Source organism: Schistocerca piceifrons, chromosome 2 (genome assembly GCF_021461385.2).
Source record: "Schistocerca piceifrons isolate TAMUIC-IGC-003096 chromosome 2, iqSchPice1.1, whole genome shotgun sequence".
Taxonomy (NCBI): Eukaryota; Metazoa; Arthropoda; class Insecta; order Orthoptera; family Acrididae; genus Schistocerca; species Schistocerca piceifrons.
The window spans coordinates 619,894,629-619,920,236 of NC_060139.1; the positions used below are offsets into that span (position 1 = coordinate 619,894,629).

General features: G+C 42.2%; 1 protein-coding gene across 1 annotated transcript in view; it reads left to right on the plus strand.

Annotated features, from left to right (window-relative positions):
- Positions 1-25,608, plus strand: part of LOC124776425 (UPF0047 protein YjbQ) — a 73,162-nt gene that overhangs the window by 20,068 nt on the left and 27,486 nt on the right. Inside the window, exon 3 of the mRNA XM_047251419.1 lies at positions 18,124-18,163. Coding sequence (XP_047107375.1) covers positions 18,124-18,163 — 40 coding nt within the window. The remainder of the gene's footprint in view (positions 1-18,123; positions 18,164-25,608) is intronic.

Consider the following 25,608-nt stretch of genomic DNA (forward strand, 5'->3'; position numbering starts at 1 on the left):
CATCTGACACCCCCATCTCCCCCCCATCACTCACCCCCTGCCCCCTCCACCTCTCTCCATCCCCGCTCTCTCTGTCCCATACCCATTTTCCCTTGCTCCTATCACTGACATTGAGCCTTGTTTGTTGTTTACAGCCAGCGAATCCGTGATAGGGATTTGAAGTTGCTTAAAATAAATGGGTAAATTGGTTGCAATAATTGGTGATCAGGATATGAGAGACCTCTCCTGCTGCTGGATCTTTGAGGATAGTAGCTTCAGTGACAATATTTAACGTAGTTTCTATCTGCAAATGGGTAGAACTACAAATTATTGGACAACTCAGATTCCGTAGTAGTATTATAATCATAAACCCATAAGCCATAAATACAACTTTCAGGTTTTATGGTAAAACAGACTGTGAGGATAGGGATTTGAAGTTGCTTAAAATAAATGGGTAAATTGGTTGCAATAATTGGTGATCAGGATATGAGAGACCTCTCCTGCTGCTGGATTTTTGAGGATAGTAGCTTCAGTGACAATATTTAACGTAGTTTCTATCTGCAAATGGGTAGAACTACAAATTATTGGACAACTCAGATTCCGTAGTAGTATTATAATCATAAACCCATAAGCCATAAATACAACTTTCAGGTTTTATGGTAAAACAGACTGTGAGGATAGGGATTTGAAGTTGCTTAAAATAAATGGGTAAATTGGTTGCAATAATTGGTGATCAGGATATGAGAGACCTCTCCTGCTGCTGGATTTTTGAGGATAGTAGCTTCAGTGACAATATTTAACGTAGTTTCTATCTGCAAATGGGTAGAACTACAAATTATTGGACAACTCAGATTCCGTAGTAGTATTATAATCATAAACCCATAAGCCATAAATACAACTTTCAGGTTTTATGGTAAAACAGACTGTGAGGTAGAAAACAAACTTGTACATAATTTTGTACACAGTTTTTGTTTAAAGTTGTGTATAAGGAGAAAGAATATATGTGGGTGAAACAATTTGTGTAATGTTTTAAACATCCTGCTATCATGGTTAGAGCTGACACTGAGAAAGAAAACATAACCACATATTTTCACAGCACTGTATAGCATTTCTTTCTCACAGTCAGTTTTGACGGAAATATTATGCGTTGTTGTTTAAAAAAGTTTATAGCTTGTGTTCGTATGAATGTTTCTAAGAATGTTGTGTAAATTTTTAAGTAAATTGGTCTAGAATTTTTCAGGGTTTTTGGTAATTATGTTAAACATAGATTTATGTTTCTGATTCCAAAAATATATTTACATACTACATATATTTAAAAACTACTTAGCCTATATGTGTCTGAAGATTTATTAGAATATTTGTAAAAATTTGAAGTAAATCGGTCAAGTAATTTTCGAGATTTTTGCTGACATCATCAGATAACTTGTCTTTATGTAGTAATATAGATTGGGTTCTCTCTGTTTATGGTCATTGCCTTGCTTTTATTCACATTGAAAGAGATCTAACATTCTTAACGCCAAGTTTTACTTCTTTCCAATATTTCCAACATTAATACTTGCCTCGGCACATCACATCAGCAAACAGTATTACACTGCCGTGATCCTATCTGGAAAATTATTTATGTTTATTGAGAATGTTAGGTGATCCTATTGCACTTTCTTATGGCATATCCAATTTTACGTTCATGTCTGTTGCATATACCTCATCTAGAACATCATGTTAGGTTCTTCTAGTAACAAATTCATCAAGCCAGTTGCATATCTGAAGATACTCCATATGATGGTATCTTGGTTATTAATTGACAGTGTGGTAAAATGAAACATGGTGTATGCTTATTTCAGTATCTCCTGTTTATGAGTGTGTGTAGTGATCAAAGACTAATATGATAGTATCTTCGTGCTGCTCTTTAACACAAGAGTCGTGTGCATGGTGGTAAAGATGTATGATATCAGTACATTTAATCCTGCTCAAATTGTAGGTTGCAAATCCATGGGACACTCAATACGTAATGAGGTGGAGACAGAGCTTTTCAAGTCACCTTCTTATCGATGTATGATGATTACTAGGTGAACTGTGACCACGAAAGTGGACTGTTGTGGGGGCAACAGTGTGTTTATGACAGGGATAATCATCACCTGTCTTGGATTGTAACACTGGATTGGTAGAGCACAGTGCAGCAAATCATGTGCACCTATTGATCACTCGCTCATTCACTGCAAAACTGCCATTGAGCCAGCATAGTGCTATGTGTGTAAAAGCAGCTTCCAAACACCTCTTCTGTTCAGCACACATCACTGGGTACAGACATTAGTATGGATTCAGGAACACTGTCAAGGGCTGGTCAGAGTACTAGTAAATGTTGTCTGGACTGATGAGATATGCCTCACCTTGGTACATACTGACAGCAGGTTACCAAATGAAGTGGAATCATTCTGCTTGCCAACAGAGTAACATTTAGGCAGGTGGGTGAAGTATTTTCAAACGGGGCCATTGATACATTGGCAGTTGTATGTTACTGGGAAATGCAATAGAAACATATTGTACCGTAAATTCCATCTACATGTTCATCTAGAAAATGTAGCTGGCCACCTGTACCTTGTCAAGTCTGTGCACCATCTGATCATTTTCCAATTTTGCCTGAATGGTTTTGAGGGACATTCCACAGACATGATCTCAATCATATTGAGCATTGGGCGAGATCTGTGCGCCTTGGATCCAACTCCGACCAGTCTCTGTGAATTTTGGGCAGTGGAGAGTGATCTTGAATAAGCATGGATTTCAAATACTTTTGATATGTTGTAAAGACCATGCCTTGACACCACTCCACAGTTGTCAGAGCAGAAGGAAATGCTACATGTTGCTAGGCAGGTGCCTTAATTCATTTAGTCTGGAATGAATTTTTTTCATGTGTATAAATGCTACTGTTGAGCAACAGAAATGCAGAACATGATTTGTATGTTTAGGTGCTGAAAATGAAGCATTAGTTCTTCAAATTAATGTGAATAGGTAGTTGAGGTGATAAAAGGTAAGTGTGTCTCAGTGAAAGAGAGGGTCTGGGTAAAGAATACTATGAATACTGAAGATTGAAAAGTAGAAAGTTGGCACTATAAATGCCTTCGAAATTGACAGATAATATTTTATCTAATGAAGGAGTTTATTGAAGAATTGTCTTGCATAGATGTTGGAAATGATCATATATTAGAAGTCGATACAAGAAACGAAGTTTAATGTGGAGGTAAATGTTAGATGGTAGACAAACAATAATGAAGTTACTAAAACAGTTCAATAAGAAGAATATTAGAATATAAGTATAGAATATGCATCTTGGCGCTGAAGAAATGGCAGTAGGATTGTCACTTGTATGGGAAGGGTAGAGGAAAAAATTAGTCTGGAAAATGGAAATGTGTAGCTTCAGGAGAGATTCAAACAGATACAATGTTGCTGGGGTGACGTACAGAAAATGTGTAAAATTATTGGGATTGGCAGATGAGATAGACCGATTAAGTTTGATATGAAAGCATTAGAAGGAAGGTCAAGAAACTGAAGATTCTTTTAAGGCCAAGTGGAGAAGCAGGGCCAGGCCGAGAGCATTTTTCCACAGAAGCGAACTACCATTTGGCACCTCCACCTCCCCCCCCCCTTTCTTTCTCTTGTGCAGTTTCTCCTGTGTCAGTTTTTGCCAGTAATTGTGCACTTGGGATGTCCTCTAAACCTGGTGCCCTAAGCAGCCATTACTAATTGTGATACATCCTGTTTAGAAATCTGACACTTGTGTTACCTCTGGTGCCTCAAGTAGCGACTTCTCTGACATATTAGCCGTAAACTGGCCCCGTGAAAAAGAATGTGATGGAAGTCATTAAATGTTAACTACAAAGAGTAATGCATTACATGTGCGATGCTGGATTTGTGGCTTACCATGTAGCTTCTAATACTAGCGTGGGTGTTCATGTCCCATATTGACGTCATATGTTGAAAAAAGGGGGAAGAGGGTTTATACCTGGATTTGTTGCTTTGCCAGTCATGTGATTGTTGCATCTATAAATCTATAATACTGTTGATAGTAAAAATGTTTTCAGGCCTAATGACCACACATAAAAATGCATAATTGTGTAGCGTGTAAAACAAATCTTATAGAATATGTAACCAATGCTAAAGTTCCAAATGCTCATGATGTCATGTGGGATGGCTGTGGAGTGATGTAGCAGTATTTTGACAATTTCAGCATTGATAATGGCTTCAGTTGTGGAGCTTGATATGCAGCACATTTTTGGAAGATGCAAAAAATAATGTGTTCCTCCTCCTATCACATTGGATATGTGAGAGTTGTGTTGGATGTCTTATTTATCGATTGTTGGTGAGTGTAATGGAGAGGTGTATAATGTAGTGCTGTGTTTCCATTGTATTATGATGGTGATGGTGGTGGTGGTGATGATGATGGTGGTGGTGGTGGAAGGGAAAGGGTGAAACCCAGTGCTGGCACATAGTGTATTCTTCTCGATTAGTACCAAGCAGGCTCCGATCTTGATGTCTCCATCAGACAGACAGATCACTGTCAACATGTCACAGGTGCTCATTGTGCAGAGATTTGAAATTTAATCCAGGTAGTTGGTGCACTGATTGCTGGCATCTCTCCTGTCCTTGATGGCGAAATACTGGAAGTGAAAATTTCGTCCGCCACCAGAACTTGGATTGGCTTACCTCCTAGTTGAGCTTCACCACACAAACTTGTGTTAGTGACCTCCACATGGAGGTGAGTTACACAGGTGTATGTGGTTTGCATTAATAAACAAGTAACCCTTTGAGCTTCAAGATTAACAAGTTTATCTATGTTTACATTTGGAATGTAGCATTGGAAAGTTCTTCCCCTGACTTTTAATACTACTGTATTTTCTGTTTCTGAAATATAATCTACAAATTACAACAGTGTGGCTCTGTTAATGAAATTCATTCTTATGTTGTTGTTGAAGTAGAATATTTGGTGTCTTTTTGGGTCCTTTCATTTTTGGATCAAAATGCAGGTGTTCTGCAACTAGTATTTGTGCACTTGGTCCAAGCTCCCATTATACCCATGTGTACAAACTTATGCTAATCCTGTAACAAAATTTAAAGCCAGAACTGTCTGGATTGAAACATAGATGGCATGCAACTTTCATCTCTGTCTCAAATGCTTGCACTGAAAAGCTAAGAGTCTGCAAGTACATAAAGAACCTGAAATGGGTTGCAAGGCGTCATAGCCAAACCTTTGTGGCATATCTCCCCACTTCTATGAAAGGGCAAAGAACCATGTGTAACTCTCCCAAAAAAGAAAAAAAAAGCTTACTAAATATTTTCTGTATTTTTAGGGTATGTTTTTCAATTTTTCCTTTTAATATGCTGAAGAAGACTTCGGAAGTTCAAATTATGTAATATAACTTAGCCTAGAGATTTGAGTTGCATATAGGCACAACAAAAAAGACTGTCAGAAAGTGAGCCTTTGGCCGACAAGGCCTTTGTCGGAAATAGAGAAAACACACACACACACACACACACACACACACACACCTACCTCATGTGCAAGTGCAACTCATAGTATTACATTCCATCATTGTTTGATTTAGCATAGAGATTTAGTGGAAAAACGTGTGCAGAATTAGAATGGCCATTTCTCACAGGGTATTTAAATTAACGTTCAAGACTCGTGAATGAACTGGCCACGTTGTCATGAGCCCAGAGATAGCATAAATGGGAAAATTTGTTTAAAATTGTTACAGACAAGTGAAATCAATAAATATGAGGGAATAAATTGGATTTTATCGGTTGTATTGATTTTGAATTAAAGAGGTGCTTTTACAAAGTTATTTCAGCAGTGTTTCACTTTGCCTGTTGCATCACACTGATTGTTTTACATGTGTTCATTTGTGCGAGAGTGTAGTGGTGCGAGATTATTTCTATTCCCAAGCTTCCCTATTTTAAAGGCTTGCCAAAACGAAGCAGAGCTAGGTGTACATCAAAAGGTATACCATTGATACCTATTGAAAGTGGAAATTCCTTCACTTTGGGGGTACAGACAAAAGGGAAAGAAAAAAAAAAATTTATCGAGGAAGTGAGAATAATACATACTTCGGAGCTACAGTGCTAGGAAAGGCTAAGGTTAGAATGGTGCTTAATAGCTCATCCTGTCTTGTAGCATCTCCCTTGATCCAGAGACATGAATGATTTTTCTATTCAATTCCTGATAACGTCATTTTCCCCTTATTTTGGGAAAACAAACATTCCATTTCAGAAATGTAGTGAATGTGGCATCTTTTTTGTCGTATATTTATTGGCATCAATAAGTGCATAGAAAACTTCACGTAACTGAGTTGCTACCACTGATGTCTGTGTAGATCAGCTTTGACATTTTAAATCTGACACATGGGACACTATAGTGAAAAAAAGTTCTGCATTCCAACTTTGGTGCTCCTAGTTTAACTGTGGGGAAACATGTATCTGCAGTTGCCTCTCTTGCATCATAAACGACATGAAAATATAATTCTAAGATGTATTTCTCTGATTTCCTTATTTTGTGAGAGATTTCAGTGTCACTATTAAATATTTTATTATTTATTTTTTATTCACTATTCAATACTTGGTTTTTAAGGCTAAATGGAAGTATGAATTTAACATTTCTCACAACATTTTTATAATTATCTTATCAAAAACTTTATTCTCTATGATTAAACCAGCAGGCTGACGTTATTTGAGGAAAGAATGATTTCAGTGAAGTTATCTACACGTTCATTTCCAGATATGACAGCTTCTTCGTGAGTTGCATGATACATATCTATAATGATTTTTTTCTATTTGCAGTGAAGTATTTGAGAACCCTGAGCTTAGTAACACTTTAGCAACAGCTTTCATATGTAGAGTTAGGGTAGGAATCATCCCATGAGAGGCTGTGTGTTGTCTGGTTAGAAAACTTGTCATTTTCTTTAGATATAGGTGAAGTAGTGTTAGATGAACGTACTGTTGGAAATAACATTATTGATAGATTCTTTAATTTCAGAGGTCCTGTCAGTCTCAAATAGTGGTGCTGCATGGACAAATCTAATGCATGGATTCATTTAGTAATATACTAGTCCTAAATTTGTCATTATAGGTAATTGTTTGATGTATTTAAAGTACAGAAATACTAAGTTTATTGAAACTGAAAGAAAAATATTTTCAGTGGAGAGTATCTGCTGGGTTCTGTGTGTACAAGTATGTCTGAAGGCAAAAGATTTATCTATGTAATTAACACTTCTGCTTAGATATTTGTAAATTACTCATGGCATTCAGTACTTAAGTTGTAAAAAAGCAAAATGCTGTATGGTTATGCTGAATTCTATAGAGATTTTCAGGTTTCTTCTGTTAATTCATGCCATGTAGAAGAATTATTGAATGTTGTTTTTGTGTAATGTAAAACATCATGGTTTTGGTACTTTTTCACATAATGCTGCTGTGTTAGAATTAGTGCAGTAACAAAATGGAGAATGGAGTTCAGAATTATGTGAATAATTTTACCAAGAAATTTTTCTCTGAGGCAAGGCAGTTGTTATACTTACTGTTGAAGAAGTCGGAAATATCTTTATTTTTCATGTTATGGAAACCATTATTTATTTGTTACGTGAGGTAGCATTGCCAAGATATCTTTTTTCCCACAAGTTATACAGAAAATCACCTTATTAGAATGCAATGAAATATCTATCCATTTTTACCTCAATTGTTTGATTGTCTTATGGTATTGCTTGCCTCCCAGTGCAGTTCTTTTCATTATGCTTGAATCATTTAGATGCATTCTCCATCCTAATTTCATGACAGGAACTTACTTTTTAACTGTTCACATTGAGGAAGAAGAAATAGAGATCTACATTATAGGGAAATAATGACTGATGCACTGGCAAGAGTTTTCAACTTTGTAATTTACCTGTTGTTTATCTGAAACATACATAGAGTTGAAAGTTTGACTCTTTGTCACAATCACACGTTATATGTGTTACATGTGTACATACTAATATGTCAGTGGTTTCCTTAAGAAATTTACTTTTCTCAGTTTCTCTTTGTAGATTGTTGCTTCACTGTAAATTAAAGTTTGTCTTAAATGAAATTGTAATTTTCACAATAGAGCTCCAGTTAAATATGTTGTTAAGCAAAAGCCAGAGAATAATACTACTTTTCAAAGTGTAGTTACATGACATTAGCTTTTCAGTTTGTTAGCTGTCATAAAATTGGTGGTTTTATGGAATACCAAAATTTTGGAATTGTGGTTACATGGAAAATTAATTTACTTTCTTATTAACAGAGCCTGAAACAATACTGCTCAAACAAAATACCAGACACCTTTGTTAAATCAATGATGATAGAACATTTGTCTACTTCATTTTAATCTGAGAAGATATTAGTTTTCTTAAACATCCCAAATTTTGGGTCACTAAGCAGTAGATATAAATTTTGCTACACAGATCACAGATTAGGATCCCGTGTTACATTCTTATGCAGTTTACTTTCTTTTCAAGCCTATGTATCCAAACATCTAGGAAAAGAAAACAGAAAAGAGGATTGTTTTTTTAAATATTAAGATTTCACTGCACACTGCTGTTGATATTCATCCAAAGAACATGTGATTATAATTTAAGCTCTGTTTAAATTAATAATATTCCATCTGCAGTTCTCTCTGTCTTTCTGTTTGTCTAAAACTATGCACGCACACAATAATTGTCAAATAATTATAGAGATGCCAATCACACCTGCAAATACTGATTCACCTTTATAACTTCCCTTGTGGAATGTAGACTTTGAAGCACTGCAAAGATAATTATTTGTAAGGAAGTTCTTTTAATTAGTCTGTCCAGTGGATGTGCCATAGAATACATGTGTGTTCATGGCAGAAAATAATTGTTGCTACTGGATATCACAGGAATACAATTGTATGAACCACAAGCTGTACAGGAATAATTTTTCCATGTTGTAAAACAAAATTTGAAGGGTTTTTGCAGGTTCTCAGTTGCTGGCCATAGCAGAACTGAGCATTTATGCACGAGAGATAGACTTTAAAATGCTTCGTGGTTGGTTGTTTATCAGTTCTCATAGAAGTACATGGCAGTATGATCATCTGTAGATGATATTTGTTGTCTATACTTTGTAAATGTAGGCTAATTTGTACTGCTAGATAAATTCTTAAAGCAGTTCAGTGCATCTCTTGGAATTTCTTTTGAAGGAATGAATGTAGTATTTCATATGATTTTGTATAAAAAAAGGAGTGTATTTGGAGAAGATTACCAATTAGGCTGTGCTTAATAATTTTATGCTTGTTATATTTAACATATCAATGGAGCTGATAGCAATAATTCCACAATATTAATTGTATCATTCAGTAATTAGAGAGAGCTGCATAAAAAAAGTCCGTCTGTACAAAAACGTGTAATTTTTTCCCACCATAAGCTGTGCAATTCTGTTTGTATATTTTTTTTCTTTACTTGGTTCTTGAATATCATTCTGTCATCAGTGTCCATTAGAAAATCCAAACATGGTGAGCATTTGTTAGTAGCTGATTATATAGTTTTTCTAATTGAACTTCAACATGTAACATTTTCTTTTTAGATGCACAGAAATTTGTGAATTATTTTGCTAGCTTAAATGTGACATTATAATTTGTCCTAGAATGGAAAGAATATAACGATGAGGTGTAATAACTTGTCAATCATAAAAAAAGGAGGAGGAAAACATTATTCTAGGAAAATTGTAACTACTCCTTTGTGCTCCGTCATATAATGGAGAGGCACGTTTCCACAGTCCAGAGGAAGGATACAGTTCATGGTTAAAAAAAAGTCCCATCTAACAAGCCACAAAGAGTCATTTCTTGAAAATTCTCACACTAATTGGCCACAATGAATTCTTTGTTATGTAAGCACATATTTTGTAATCAAGATACTATACTGCAATATGTAATGGAATACATGCATAAATCAGAATAAATCAGAAGATATACAACACAAATGTTGCAGTATTTGCAAAAGTGTGGGTTTAGTGCAGTTAAAATATTATTGCAAGGAAACACATCTGATTAGCAGAGAACATAAAAATTAAATGTTAGCCGACCTCGGTAGCTAATGTGCATACAGTGTGAAGACTGATAAATTCATGTGTACATTAAGAAATAAGATTTTCTCTCTCTCTCTCTCTCTCTCTCTCTCTCTCTGCATTTGATAAAATTAGACTATTTTACAAGCGTATCTTGCACTAGTGGGTTTCTAGCTGTACTGACGTGACAAAAATTACATTAAATGTTGGGAGCCGGTTGAATAAATGATGCCAGTTATTTTATGTAATTGTTTTGTTTTCGTTACACCATGGTGACTGGTCATGGTAAGAGAATACAGACTTAAATGTCTGGTAAAGACAATCTTAGCATTTGATTTAGGAGCAGTGGCCTAGGTTACACTTTATTTTCCAACATCTCATGTGAATTTGAAGTGCAGATCTCAAGGATTTATTGTGACTGCTTAACATCCTTATTTGTAGTAATGTGTTGCTCTAATCCCAAGTGCTGGGCACTTCCTGATTTTTTTTTATTTTTTTTATTTTATTTTATTTTTTTTTTTATTCAGATGGTTCCTATTGATGTTTTGCTGGTATCTGTATTCCCAGTATTAAGGCTTTACTCCATCCTCATTCTTCTTAAAAAATGGAATGTTTTTGGTATCTCTCCAAATGTGACATGACAGTTGTGAGCATCGTTCATGAGTTTGGAATCTAAAGTTGGTGTTATATATGTTTTGCTCTAGCTGATTTACTGATACATTGTTAACAGTACTGTTATTGAGATCTTTTCTTTTTATTGTTCATATTGATATAATGTCACAGGCACAATCCATACAGCAATGTTTTATAAGATGCTTAATTCATTTTGGAAGACCATGGTAGACGTCAGTCTATCATTTTTCTTAAAAATGTAATGTGATTGGACAGATAAAAAAATATACTCACCAAGAGGTGTCAGCAGAACAACCACATAAAGATATTAAAGTTTGCAAGCTTTCGGATTCGGTGGCTCCTTCTTCTGGCAGAAGGGTGGAAGTGGGAGGAAGGGGGTGAAGGAAAAGGAAGTGAGGTTCGGGAAAAGTGGCAGAGTTCAGAAAAGTCACCCAAAACTCTGGGTCAGGGGAGACTCACGGGACTCATCCTGTCCAGTAAGTCTCTCCTGATGCGAGATTCTGAGTGACCTTTGCAAATTCTACGCCTTTTTGTAAACCTCACCAGTCCTTTCCCTTCACTCCTCCTCCTTCCCCTTCAACCCTTGTGCCAGGAGGAGGAGGAGGAGCCACTGTCTCCAAAAGCTTGCAAACTTTAATACCTTTACAAGTGTGTTCTCCTGCTGCTGCTTGGTGCGTAGATTTTTTTATCTGTCCAGTTACACTATATTTTCAAAATTTTATTAACTTCATTCCTGTATCATTTTCCTTGGTTTCAGTATTTGTTTTAATTGTATTTTAAATGCATTGTCCAAACAGTTCTTCTTTTTCATGAAAAAGAAAAGGCAGAGCTGTCTTTACATTCTTCACTTTCCTGTAAAAGTGATAATGTCTAACAATTTGCAGTTTAGTGGATGTCTAATAAGTTATTAGATTAACACCTTCTATATTTAATTATTTAATTTTTTGTCCTAGTAAATTGACAAATTTGTACTTGCAACTTGAAGCAATAGTTTTGTATAGTGAGGAACTCTCTAATGCAAGAAATTATATCATATTTCTCAAAACAATTTTACAATAACAGCTGTAATACAGTAGTACTGATCATTGCTGTCTCTTAGTGAAACTAATTTGTAGGATCTGGTGGCTAACTCCACAAAATGTATTACCTTAATGAGCATAATTGTTTTCTGCCTGTGTAGTTCCATTCCACAAGTTTATTACACCAACAGAAATTCTAGGACTTAAAAAATAAACAAAAATTGGTAAAGATAACCGCTCACTTTTGTCTGATTTTATGTCTAAAGCCTCAAACACATAACAGTCATTAAAACATGCCGACCCCTCCCAAATCTCTCTCTCTCTCTCTCTCTCTCTCTCTCTCTCTCTCTCTCTCTCTCTCTCTGTGCTATTGTGTCTTTCCATACATATCAGTTTTATTTATTTTTATACAGTTTCAAAGCTTCAAGGAACTAAGCATATCTTAATTCTTCCACAATTTACATCTGACTCCAGCCCTTGTAATACCTCATCATCTGAAACAAACTAGTTGAACCCAATTAAGTTATGAAGCTTCACTGAAGCTTCATTTCATATGCTCCTAGAGAACGTTTTGCTCTCCAAAGCTAACAGCAATAGCCACTAGTCTCATTTTCTCATCAATTTGACCATTTATCTCATGGCAGATGGTTGTGATGTTGCTTGCTGCTCTTAATTGTAATGTCAGTTCTCTTTCAGTGGAGGGCAGAATGGCAGTGTTCACAGTTGAAAATGTGTTACTTGCATCAGCATACAGTGGCCAATAAATAAGAGCTAGTCCAGGAGTTATTTAAAACTCAATGTATCTTTATGGAATTTAAACCTATTATTGATGTACTTCATGTTGAATTACTGAAAACTCAAGTATATTTTGCTTAATGGGAAAGGTTCTTGTCTTGATATTCTATATGTGTAAAGGTGTATCCAGATAGTATCTCCTTACTTAGTGTAACATATAATAGTCAAAGGCCATTTACATAACAAAACTTTCACAGCAAAACGAGATGAACATGTGCAATTTAAAAACTATACATCCACATTGCTGAAGAGCTAGTACATTGTACGCATATTAGTCACTATGTTAATGACTTTTTCAGGGGTGGATGTAAGTAACGGTTGAATTCGAGATACGTATGACAACCTCAATTTTCTATGTAAAAAACATACTTTTTGTCACATGGAGTTGGAAGCATTGGGTAACATAGTTTTCCTTATAAAGGTGTTGCTTTGTGAGAAGGGATGAATCCTTATAAGTTGACACATAGTGAATTCTGACTGTTTCTGCAGAGATGTGTGTGTGTTCATTTTATATATGCTAAAAAAATTTCAGCTTCTTATCTTGCAGTTGCTCTCTGATGTTTACTTCAGTGGGTAGATATTAGTCAGACCTGCTGTTACACTGCATTCGTGTGTGTACATAGTGGATTTTCATTGGTACAGTTTTGTTGGTTTATGTAACATAACTGTAGTGATTTAAAAATGATATAAGTCAGTGCGAATGCGATCTCACCTATGCCTTGGCATTTTCTGTCACTTGTTTAAATGATCAGCTGTGAACTATTGCACCTCACCTGGTTCTCTTAAACATATACAGAGGACTCATTTCCGGAAAATGGACATTGCTACCTCACACATCTTATGTATGAGTTACCTAGTACTGAATCTCATGATTGTGAACGTAATAGTGGGAAAATTGTTTGTGCAAGGTTATAAGAAAAACATAGAGGAAATTTTTATTTGATTTTTTTATTAGACTATAAAATTGCTGTTGGAAGCAAAAGTTGTACTTCTTATAATATACAAAATGATATCAGGTATTCTCAAAACTTTGTGTATTGTTCATAAATTGCCCATGTAAACATTAATGTATGTTTGCACCACTTTTAACAAATTTCAAAGATGGTACTTGTTAATTCAAGTTGCATTATGTTTTATTCATTAAGTTGAGTGAAGTGGAGCTAACTGCACTTAGTTTACATTGTTTTCAGTTGAATGTTTATGTGATTCATTAATGTTGGCCTTGAACCTTTAAGCATTGTTCCAGAGTATTCTTAACAGAGAGTAGATATAGTTGTGTTGCTGATGCCAACTGCACATATTTTGTGTATAAGTAGGATAACTAGCAGTTCTATTACAGTAGCCATTCTGTTGCCTCTTTTAGAGTAAATCTTAACAAGTTGTGATTTTTCGAATGATTAGTTAGAACAAAAACCAGTGTCATGCTATCTCAGTTTGGTATTAAAATCTATCATGTGATTGTACACCATTAGAACATTGAACACTCTTTATGTGAATTATTCAGCAGCCACTTGTTACAGTTGTTATCTGTGCCACTAAAAGTGAAAGACTTTGAATTTGTAACCATTACTTTGTACACTATTGATATAAAAAAGATAATATGGAATTTTTTATTGTAATTCCAAGTGACTGCTGTGAAATGGACTGATTTTGTTTTGGAAAGTGAAAGCTTCTTTGTCTAGAGAGGTCACACACTATTCCTGTTGCAACAGAAAGAGAGGAAAAATTGGTTAATGTTCTCAAACAGGGAATAAACTATAAATTAGTATTGTTGTTGGTGCATTACAAAGCACATTATATGAATTATCACCTCATTGTTATTTTTGACAGAGTTCTGTAAAAGTGGTGTGGTAGTGCCTTTAATTTCATTATCCTCTCCTGGATTTCAGACTAGTGTTTTATGAAGTATGCATGTCTCATATTTACATGTAAGGAATTGTTAAGACATGAGTGTGCCCTTGAATGTCTTAAAATCTACTTACTATTCCAGAATCAGAAAATTATGCCAAAGTTTTCTGAGTCTCACACTATATGGACTATTTGATCTATAAATTTTTTTTCAATAATTGTAGTGGTACAATTAGCATTGAATGCTTCCTATTTTATACAGAAATGTTGAGTGTAAGATAGTGGAATGCCGCAATATAGCTAAAAGCCTACACTGTGGATTACTTTCACCTCTCTCACAGACAGGAATCAGATTTTCCAAAATTAAGAACATAATTACATTTCATGTAGAATGTGTTTTCCAGGCAAGATTTATGATCTGAAGACAAAGTTTGGCAGCCGGGAAAATCTTGAGGAAATAGGAAATATAAACACTTAACCTCCTAGTTCCCATTCAAATACTTTGTATAAAACATTTATCAGGCTATATACATTACAAAATGTTAGAGAATTTTTGATTTATGTTAAGTAAAATACCTTTATGCCTAAAATTCTTTTATATTTTTCTTCATTAATTGACTTTGGATATAGGATAACACCATTTAGAACATACCTTCAATGAAATGTTTTCCTTTGCCAGTTCTCAATAGTTACACGTCTTAATTTTTAAAACTCACCTTGTACTTATATATTTGTTCACAAGAATTTGACGTCTCTTTTCACCAGGAACACATTATGATTAAATCCCAGTAAGATATTATCTCTGTTAGCCAGTGATACAGTACTTCTTTCAAAAAAAAAAAAAAAAAAAAAAAAACTACTTCAAAAGTATTGGAGTTTTAGAGCATCAGTTCACTGCATGCACACATTGAGCTATTACGGCAAGAAAAGACATAAAATGCAGTATTCAGTCAGAAGTGATACATTGTGCATATCCTACATTACATTTACTTTGTAGCACTATATTTAAATAAACTGCAGATGAAAGAAATTTAATGAAGACATTATGCCTAGGTAGTAAAGAAAGTAGATCACTGCTTATCTTAAGCTTAGAGGGAAACATTCAAAAGAGTAAAACACAGCATTTAGTCTTCTCTATTTAAACAAAAGGGAAAAAGATGTCAGAAATTTACTTGCTGCCACCAAAAATTTTAATTGGAGTTGGTTTGCTGATTTTTAGTATGCACATTAATCAAATTTTCAGGTACCTCATAATGAATTCTGATAAAACAGAATGAAAATTGAATCCTAATTTTGCAAATATTGTCATTTAAAATGTGCTGGAAATAAGGGTAGATCAAATCCCACTTTTGCATACATTGCAGTTTTCAATCTCATGGGAGTAAGTTTAAATCAGAGCCCACTTTTGTATACAATTGCCATTTTGAATGTTATGGAAGTAAGGTTGTCTTGCAGTGTCCCAGCAAACTTGATTATTTTTATTTGTTTAATTAAGTGTTTCTTATTGGCCATACAAAACCAAATAGAGGTATAATAATTGTGATAACTGTGAACTGTAAGACAGTGTTCGCCAACATTCTTTATGCTGTCACAACTTACGAAGTTCTTACAGGCTGTGAACATAACAATACAAGTTTTTATGTGGAAAGATAGTCTGTGAAAAATTTTATTCATTAAATATTTTTGTAGTTCTCGTTTTGTGCTTTGGTATGGAAAAAGATGTGTTCACAGGGCATATGCAGTTAATCTGAAGGAAGGATTGAATTCTTCGAATTATGCTAAGACTGATATTGCCTGAAAGAACTGAATCTGTACCTGCTGTAGTAAAGATGAATGTTTACCTTTTTATTTATAAAAGTGGCATGACCTAAAATATGGAATGAGAAACTTGTTTTCACATGTGTGTTTAATTATTTGATATTTCTGGGATTAATGCACATTAATTAGAGTGGTAAAAACTTCTGGATTCATAAATTTATTAAATAAGAGAAAATATCACCTGTAAGTGTATAACATAGAGTTATAGTTTTTATGTTTACTATGACACGTTATTTCTTACCCATTGGCTTTCCATATCATTCAGATACATTTAGAAAGTTTTTCTTGCGTACTGGTTTGCCACTGAATGTGCAATAGTTTCTGAACGTGACGTCACAGGTGCTACTGTGTGGAAATCTTTTTCCCCTCTTCCCTTTTGAGACACAAATTACATTTATTTCAGTGAAGTACAGCAACATAGTTGGTGATAACTTATCTTACACTCAATATTGTAAATTAAATTTTTTAAAATAATTATTGTGATTCCCACCAGCTACTAAAGTACTAAATAATGAATTTCATAGCAGCTTTGTATCTGATGTATACTAGTACACACAGACACCTAAGGAAGTGCTTTAAGACAAAGTAAGGTAATCGCTACAATGTTATAACTGTACCTCATTTTGAAAGCAAAAAAAAAAAAAAAAAAAAAAAAGCAATTTCTCCTATGTTATTTATTTTTGTATTAGGATTCTCATATAGCTATGGTAACATTGTGATAAGCAGTTTAGTAATACTGTGCCTTTAACTCTGGACTTAGGTATTTTTAATTTGTGGCACTGATAGTATGTTTGTAGTACATCCATATCAAAGTTAAAAAGTATTGTTGTCAACACTGTTTAATGTGTGTAGTAATGGCAGTGTGGTTTCATCTGTACTCAGTAATATGTGGTTTTCTGATATTACTTAGCTTTTAAACGTCAATACATCTGTATGATATAGCTCGTGATCAGTATTCTTAAATGGCTGGTTGTTGTTGCTTAATCTTATATGTAATGCATTACTGGTTGCTTCTGTGTGTCATCTTTACTTTTAGTTATTCTGACAGTGTATCAGAACATAAACTGCTCAGTAAATATTTTGTTATAGTTGATTTCTTAGTTTGACTTCTGATAATACAGAATGTATTTATGTGGACATCCTAGAGTTTTTGTATACATTGCTTAAGGTGCAACATGAAAGTCATATACCACATTGTTCCTAATTAAACTATTATAGTGTATTCTGCAAAGAATACTTCATAATGTCAGATGTTATAAGATACAGCATAATTAAGATTGTAGATCACATGGCGGAAATTCAGGAAAGGAAATACAGAATTTATAGGCATCACTAATGGATGCTATGAAATTCATTGGGAACACAGTGAAATTCATTGGGAACACAGTCTTGTATTTAGTATTACATACCCTAAAATCCAGCATATACCTTCTTTAATTAATAGGTGATTGTACAAAAAATAAAAAGTAGCAAAATAATCAATTTCAGAAAACACAAAAAGAGAGGTGTGTTCTAGTCAAACTTTGGCTTGTTGAAAACAACTGCAGCAATTTTGTACACAATTGGTTTAATTTCTGGTGCCTGTGAAGCATTAATAACAGATTTCTTGATGTTTAATGTGTAACCTAATTATTTATTTTGTTAGCAACTAATTCTTAACATACAAAATTTGGTGCCTAACCTAAATATCTTTTGTGGGGAGCTGAATATAATACAAATTTGTATGGCTCGGAAAATATTTTTGTGAGGAGTCAATATGTAAATATTCTGCTAAAGTTCTTCCATTTATACAGTTAGCTTAATGATAATTTGTTTGTATATTTGAACAGCATTGTGTAGTGAATATTGTCCTCCCTTTTGTAAGTTGTACCTTTGTCAGGAATTCTGTAGTGTGCTTTTGAATGTTAATGTTGACATTATGTACATAGTGATTCGATTTTGCTTTCTTTTCTAGGGATGACATGGAAATGATGCTGAATAAAATTGTGCCTGAGGTAAGTCAGAATGAGTGTACAGCACTGTAAAATATCTTATCATTTGGGTTACTGTCATGTTTCACACAAGAACGTTGGGTTTTGGATTATATGTTTTATTTAGTTATTCATTTGTGTAATATGATATTTAATATAATAATGATTTTTTAGCTACATTAGAATATAATTTTCCATTTGTTTTTAATACTTTAATGAAAACTTATCTTATTAGCAAATAACATATTTGTCAATAGAAAAAATGTAGCAGATAAAGTGGTTTATTCATACCCATTGGTGGTATGGTACACTTACTGAAAGCTGTGGGTTTGATTGCAGATAGCTGGCCACCATGAAAGACAAATGTGAAACTCAAATTAAGCTCACTCATGCCTACTTTGTGGTAATTAGCTTGTCTGATCACAACTCACAGTTAATCACATTATGTAAAGTTGTGTATACAATTTACAAAAAAACACAAAGAAAAGAGTGAGACTGATTAATAATAGAACAAAAGCAAACTTAAGAGAGAGATGTAAAAAAATCTTGACCAGAATGATTTTAAAATGTTTTTAAATAAGGTTCTTTTAAATACAGTTTAAAACAAAAATATTAAATGCCACACTAGGTAGTCATCAAGGATACTCGGATCACTACAGATTCAAGAGGTCTCAAATGAAAAAGTGACATCTACAAATTGTCAGAAGGAGTAATGAACTGGAAGTAGGTTCACAGTATTATTACAGAAAATGCAGGTTTATGAAAGAATTTTCCGTTGTAGAGATATTTTTAAAAAATTACTGTTTAAAACATGCTGAAGAAATTGGTTAAAATTGTTCGGGAGATACAGCAGTGGAGTACAATGAAAAAGCCATACAGAGGAATCAAAATTTTTCACAAGCCTTCTAAAAATGAGATGCCCTATCATTAACATGAAAAAAGTTTATTTGGTGATTCACGGTATTTCCAATAAGATATGTAAAAGATGTGATCCTATTATATGTAACTTTTCCAACCACATGTATAATTACACCATTAATCTGTGCTGATTTCCCAGACAGATCAAAATATACCATTAGTAGGCCTCACTGAGAAGGGTGCTCAGACAGGTGTGGGTGACTACTGGACATTCATTTCCCAGATTATTTTGAGGCAGTAATGTACTAACATACTATCGACAAATTACATTAGTCAGTTCTAGACCTATTTTGAATTCTAAAATGTTTGCTTTACCAATACTGCTATTCATACACTAATTGTGCACAATATAAACATTTTACTTTAAATGGTGTGGAGTACTGAAAGTTGGTATCTTCTTTGACGTATCCAAAGTATATCAGCCATAGCATTGTATTAGAAAATCTACATTTTTGTTGCATTTGTGGTTTGGCATATGCCTAGGTTTGCTCCTGTGTATGAAACAGAATCTAGAAAGTTACAGTAAGGGATACAAGTAATTTGTAAAGACATTAGACAGCAGCCGCCAGGAGTAGGAATTACAATGGATGTTCTGCAGGATCTCCTTATACAGTTACATTTGTCTGGTTGAGTAAAAGGTAAACAACAAAGAAAATTTTTCTCATGTGCCCTTTCAAAATGAAACACACCATTAACCTACAAAGTAAAAGTTACTTTGGTGATTTGGAATATTTGCAGTAAGATGTGAAGTTACGTGACTCTGGTATATGTAACTTTTGCAACTACATTGTATGTTTGTGAAAATTATTAGACTGTTTTACAGAAATTGGCTTATGTTAAACTTGGGGTGGGGGGGGGATGATGTAATCACCAAATTCTATATTTGAAAACAAAAATCAGGTAATTTAGTGTTTCTACAAGAAATAGGAAACAGAGCAGAGAGTTGCTAGTATTTCAGCATGCATACTGATTACAAACAAAAATACCACATAGAGAGTTGCTCAAATGTTTAAAATCATTTGAATAAATCCAAAGAGTTGGAATTCATGTATAATGTTTGGGGGAATTTTCTGAGAAGGCAAAAAATATTTGTTTTCAAAAGATAAAAAATGAATTCTCTCTCTCTCTCTCTCAGCAACTGCACTGATATTGTGCATGTTATAATAGCCAACACTTCATCGGTACAAGGTGACCAGATATGATTGTCATAGTCGTGTAAGACAAAACTATTCTGTTTGCTAGGGGAACTGGATTGCTTTCTCCCTCTCCCCACCTCCCTCGCTCTCTCCCCACCTCCCTCGCTCTCTCCCCACCTCCCTCGCTCTCTCCCCACCTCCCTCGCTCTCTCCCCACCTCCCTCGCTCTCTCCCCACCTCCCTCGCTCTCTCCCCACCTCCCTCGCTCTCCCCCCACCTCCCTCGCTCTCCCCCACCTCCCTCGCTCTCCCCCCACCTCCCTCGCTCTCCCCCCCCTCCCTCGCTCTCCCCCCCCTCCCTCGCTCTCCCCCCCCACCTCCCTCGCTCTCCCCCCCACCTCCCTCGCTCTCCCCCCCCTCCCTCGCTATCCCCCCCTCCACCTCCCTCGCTCTCCCTCCCCTCGCTCAACCCCCCCTCGCTCTCCCCCCACCTCGCTCTCCCCCCCTCGCTCACCCCCCCACACCTCCCTCGCTCTCCCCCCCCCCACCTCCCTCGCTCTCCCCCCCCACCTCCCTCGCTCTCCCCCCCACCTCCCTCGCTCTCCCCCCCCCCACCTCCCTCGCTCTCCCCCCCCCCACCTCCCTCGCTCTCCCCCCCCCCCACCTCCCTCGCTCACCCACCCACCTCCCTCGCTCTCCCCCCCACCTCCCTCACTCTCCCCCCCACCTCCCTCGCTCTCCCCCCCACCTCCCTCGCTCTCCCCCCCCCCCACCTCACTCGCTCTCACCCCACCTCACTCGCTCTCACCCCACCTCACTCGCTCTCACCCCACCTCACTCGCTCTCACCCCACCTCACTCGCTCTCACCCCACCTCACTCGCTCTCACCCCACCTCACTCGCTCTCACCCCACCTCCCTCGCTCTCACCCCACCTCCCTCGCTCTCACCCCACCTCCCTCGCTCTCACCCCACCTCCCTCGCTCTCCCCCCCACCTCCCTCGCTCTCCCCCCACCTCCCTCGCTCTCCCCCCCAACCTCCCTCGCTCTCCCCCCCCACCTCCCTCGCTCTCCCCCCCCACCTCCCTCGCTCTCCCCCCCCACCTCCCTCGCTCTCCCCCCCCACCTCCCTCGCTCTCCCCCCCGCCTCCCTCGCTCTCCCCCCCGCCTCCCTCGCTCTCCCCCCCCGCCTCCCTCGCTCTCCCCCCCGCCTCCCTCGCTCTCCCCCCCGCCTCCCTCGCTCTCCCCCCCGCCTCCCTCGCTCTCCCCCCCGCCTCCCTCGCTCTCCCCACCACCTCCCTCGCTCTCCCCCCCACCTCCCTCGCTCTCCCCCCCACCTCCCTCGCTCTCCCCCCCCACCTCCCTCCCTCTCCCCACCACCTCCCTCGCTCTCCCCCCCCCCACCTCCCTCCCTCTCCCCCCCACCTCCCTCGCTCCCCCCCACCTCCCTCGCTCCCCCCCACCTCCCTCGCTCCCCCCCCCCCGCCCCCTTCCTCGCTCCCCCCTCCCTCGCTCCCCCCACCTCCCTCACTCCCCCCACCTCCCTCGCTCCCCCCACCTCGCTCGCTCCCCCCCTCACCTCCCCCGCTCCCCCCCCCCCACCACCTCCCTCGCTCTCCCCCCCGCCACCTCCCTCGCTCACTCCCCCCCCCCCCCCGCCACCTCCCTCGCTCTTTCCCCCTCCCGCCACCTCCCTCGCTCACTTCCCCCCCGCCACCTCCCTCGCTCTCCCCCGCCACCTCCCTCGCTCTCCCCCGCCACCTCCCTCGCTCTCCCCCGCCACCTCCCTCGCTCTCCCCCGATACCTCCCTCGCTCCCCCCACCTCCCTCGCTCTCCCCCCCCCCCCCCCCCGCCACCTCCCTCGCTCTCCCCCCCACCTCCTTCGCTCCCCTCCCCCCGCCTCCCTCGCTCACCCCCCCCCACCTCCCTCGCTCCCCCCCGCCTCCCTCGCACCCCCCCCCACCTCCCTCGCTCCCTCCCCCCACTCTCACTCGCCATCTCCCCCACCTCACTCGCCCTCTTGCTCCACCTCGACCTGTCCGGCCATCCTGTTTTAAGTTTTCCATGATTTCCCTAAATCGCTTCAGGCAAATGCCAGGATGGTTCCTGTGAAAGGGCATGGCTGACTTCTCCAAGCTTCCCTAATCCAATGAGGCCGATTACCTCGCTGCATCTACCCCTCCCCGAATCCTCTACCCCCCTTCTCCCCTACCCCCTAATCCTCTACCCCCCTTCTCCTCTACCCCATAATCCTCTACCCCCCTTCTCCTCTACCCCCCTTCTCTTCTACACCCCACCACCCCGTCTGCACCCCCATGCCCCGTCTGCACCCCCATGCCCCGTCTGCACCCCCATGCCCCGTCTGCACCCCCATGCCCCGTCTGCACCCCCATGCCCCGTCTGCACCCATGCCCCGACTGCCCTCCCCCCGCCGTGCCCCGTCTGCACCCATGCCCCGACTGCCCTCCCCCCGCAGTGCCCCGTCTGCACCCATGTCCCGCCGTGCCCTCCCCCCGCCGTGCCCCGTCTGCTGCCCCCCACCGTTCCCCGTCTGTCCCCCCCACCGTTCCCCGTCTGCCCTCCCCACCGTCCCCAATTCCCCCCCCCCCCCACCGTGCCCCATTTTCAACAACCCTCCCTGTCCTGCCTACACCTCCACCTGCCCTTCCACACCCTTTACCCTACACCTCCTACACACCCACCCACAATCGCCCACCCCCAATCCCTGACCCCCAACACCTCACCCTGTCTACACCTCCTAAACCCCCTCTCCCCTGCCTCGTCTACACCCCCCTCTCCCCTGCCTCGTCTACACCCCCCTCTCCACTGCCTCGTCTACACCCCCCTCTCCACTGCCTCGTCTACACCCCCCTCTCCACTGCCTCGTCTACACCCCCCTCTCCACTGCCTCGTCTACACCCCCCTCTCCACTGCCTCGTCTACACCCCCCTCTCCACTGCCTCGTCTACACCCCCCTCTCCACTGCCTCGTCTACACCCCCCTCTCCACTGCCTCGTCTACACCCCCCTCTCCACTGCCTCGTCTACACCCCCCTCTCCACTGCCTCGTCTACACCCCCCTCTCCACTGCCTCGTCTACACCCCCCTCTCCACTGCCTCGTCTACACCCCCCTCTCCACTGCCTCGTCTACACCCCCCTCTCCACTGCCTCGTCTACACCCCCCTCTCCACTGCCTCGTCTACACCCCCCTCTCCACTGCCTCGTCTACACCCCCCTCTCCACTGCCTCGTCTACACCCCCCTCTCCACTGCCTCGTCTACACCCCCCTCTCCACTGCCTCGTCTACACCCCCCTCTCCACTGCCTCGTCTACACCCCCCTCTCCACTGCCTCGTCTACACCCCCCTCTCCACTGCCTCGTCTACACCCCCCTCTCCACTGCCTCGTCTACACCCCCCTCTCCACTGCCTCGTCTACACCCCCCTCTCCACTGCCTCGTCTACACCCCCCTCTCCACTGCCTCGTCTACACCCCCCTCTCCACTGCCTCGTCTACACCCCCCTCTCCACTGCCTCGTCTACACCCCCCTCTCCACTGCCTCGTCTACACCCCCCTCTCCACTGCCTCGTCTACACCCCCCTCTCCACTGCCTCGTCTACACCCCCCTCTCCACTGCCTCGTCTACACCCCCCCTCTCCACTGCCTCGTCTACACCCCCCCTCTCCCCTGCCTCGTCTACACCCCCCCTCTCCCCTGCCCCGTCTACACCCCCCTCTCCACTGCCCCGTCTACACCCCCCTCTCCACTGCCCCGTCTACACCCCCCTCTCCACTGCCTCGTCTACACCCCCCTCTCCACTGCCTCGTCTACACCCCCCTCTCCACTGCCTCGTCTACACCCCCCTCTCCACTGCCTCGTCTACACCCCCCTCTCCACTGCCTCGTCTACACCCCCCTCTCCACTGCCTCGTCTACACCCCCCCTCTCCACTGCCTCGTCTACACCCCCCCTCTCCCCTGCCTCGTCTACACCCCCCCTCTCCCCTGCCCCGTCTACACCCCCCCTCTCCCCTGCCCCGTCTACACCCCCCCTCTCCCCTGCCCCGTCTACACCCCCCCTCTCCCCTGCCCCGTCTACACCCCCCCTCTCCCCTGCCCCGTCTACACCCCCCCTCTCCCCTGCCCCGTCTACACCCCCCCTCTCCCCTGCCCCGTCTACACCCCCCCTCTCCCCTGCCCCGTCTACACCCCCCCTCTCCCCTGCCCCGTCTACACCCCCCCTCTCCCCTGCCCCGTCTACACCCCCCCTCTCCCCTGCCCCGTCTACACCCCCCCTCTCCCCTGCCCCGTCTACACCCCCCCTCTCCCCTGCCCCGTCTACACCCCCCCTCTCCCCTGCCCCGTCTACACCCCCCCTCTCCCCTGCCCCGTCTACACCCCCCCTCTCCCCTGCCCCGTCTACACCCCCCCTCTCCCCTGCCCCGTCTACACCCCCCCCTCTCCCCTGCCCCGTCTACACCCCCCCTCTCCCCTGCCCCGTCTACACCCCCCCTCTCCCCTGCCCCCCCTGCGCACCCCCCCCCCCTCTCCCCTGCCCCCCCTGCGCACCCCCCCTCTTTCCTGCCCCGCCTGCGCCCCCCCCCCCTCTCCCCTGCCCCCCCTGCGCACCGCCCCTCTTTCCTGCCCCGCCTGCGCCCCCCTCCCCTCTCCGCTGCCCCCGCCTGCGCCCCCCTCCCCTCTCCGCTGCCCCCGCCTGCGCCCCCTCCCCTCTCCGCTGCCCCCGCCTGCGCCCCCCTCCCCTCTCCGCTGCCCCCGCCTGCGCCCCACTCCCCTCTCCGCTGCCCCCGCCTGCGCCCCCCTCCCCTCTCCGCTGCCCCCGCCTGCGCCCCCCTCCCCTCTCTGCTGCCCCCGCCTGCGCCCCCCTCCCCTCTCTGCTGCCCCCGCCTGCGCCCCCCTCCCCTCTCTGCTGCCCCCGCCTGCGCCCCCCTCCCCTCTCTGCTGCCCCCGCCTGCGCCCCCCTCCCCTCTCCGCTGCCCCCGCCTGCGCCCCCCTCCCCTCTCCGCTGCCCCCGCCTGCGCCCCCCTCCCCTCTCCGCTGCCCCCGCCTGCGCCCCCCTCCCCTCTCCGCTGCCCCCGCCTGCGCCCCCCTCCCCTCTCCGCTGCCCCCGCCTGCGCCCCCCTCCCCTCTCCGCTGCCCCCGCCTGCGCGCCCCTCCCCTCTCCGCTGCCCCCGCCTGCGCGCCCTCCCCTCTCCGCTGCCCCCGCCTGCGCGCCCTCCCCTCTCCGCTGCCCCCGCCTGCGCGCCCCTCCCCTCTCCGCTGCCCCCGCCTGCGCCCCCCTCCCCTCTCTGCTGCCCCCGCCTGCGCCCCCCTCCCCTCTCCGCTGGCCCGGCTGTGCCGCCCTCCGCTGCCCCCGCTGTGCCGCCCTCCGCTGACCCCGCCTGCGCCCCCCCTCCGCCCTC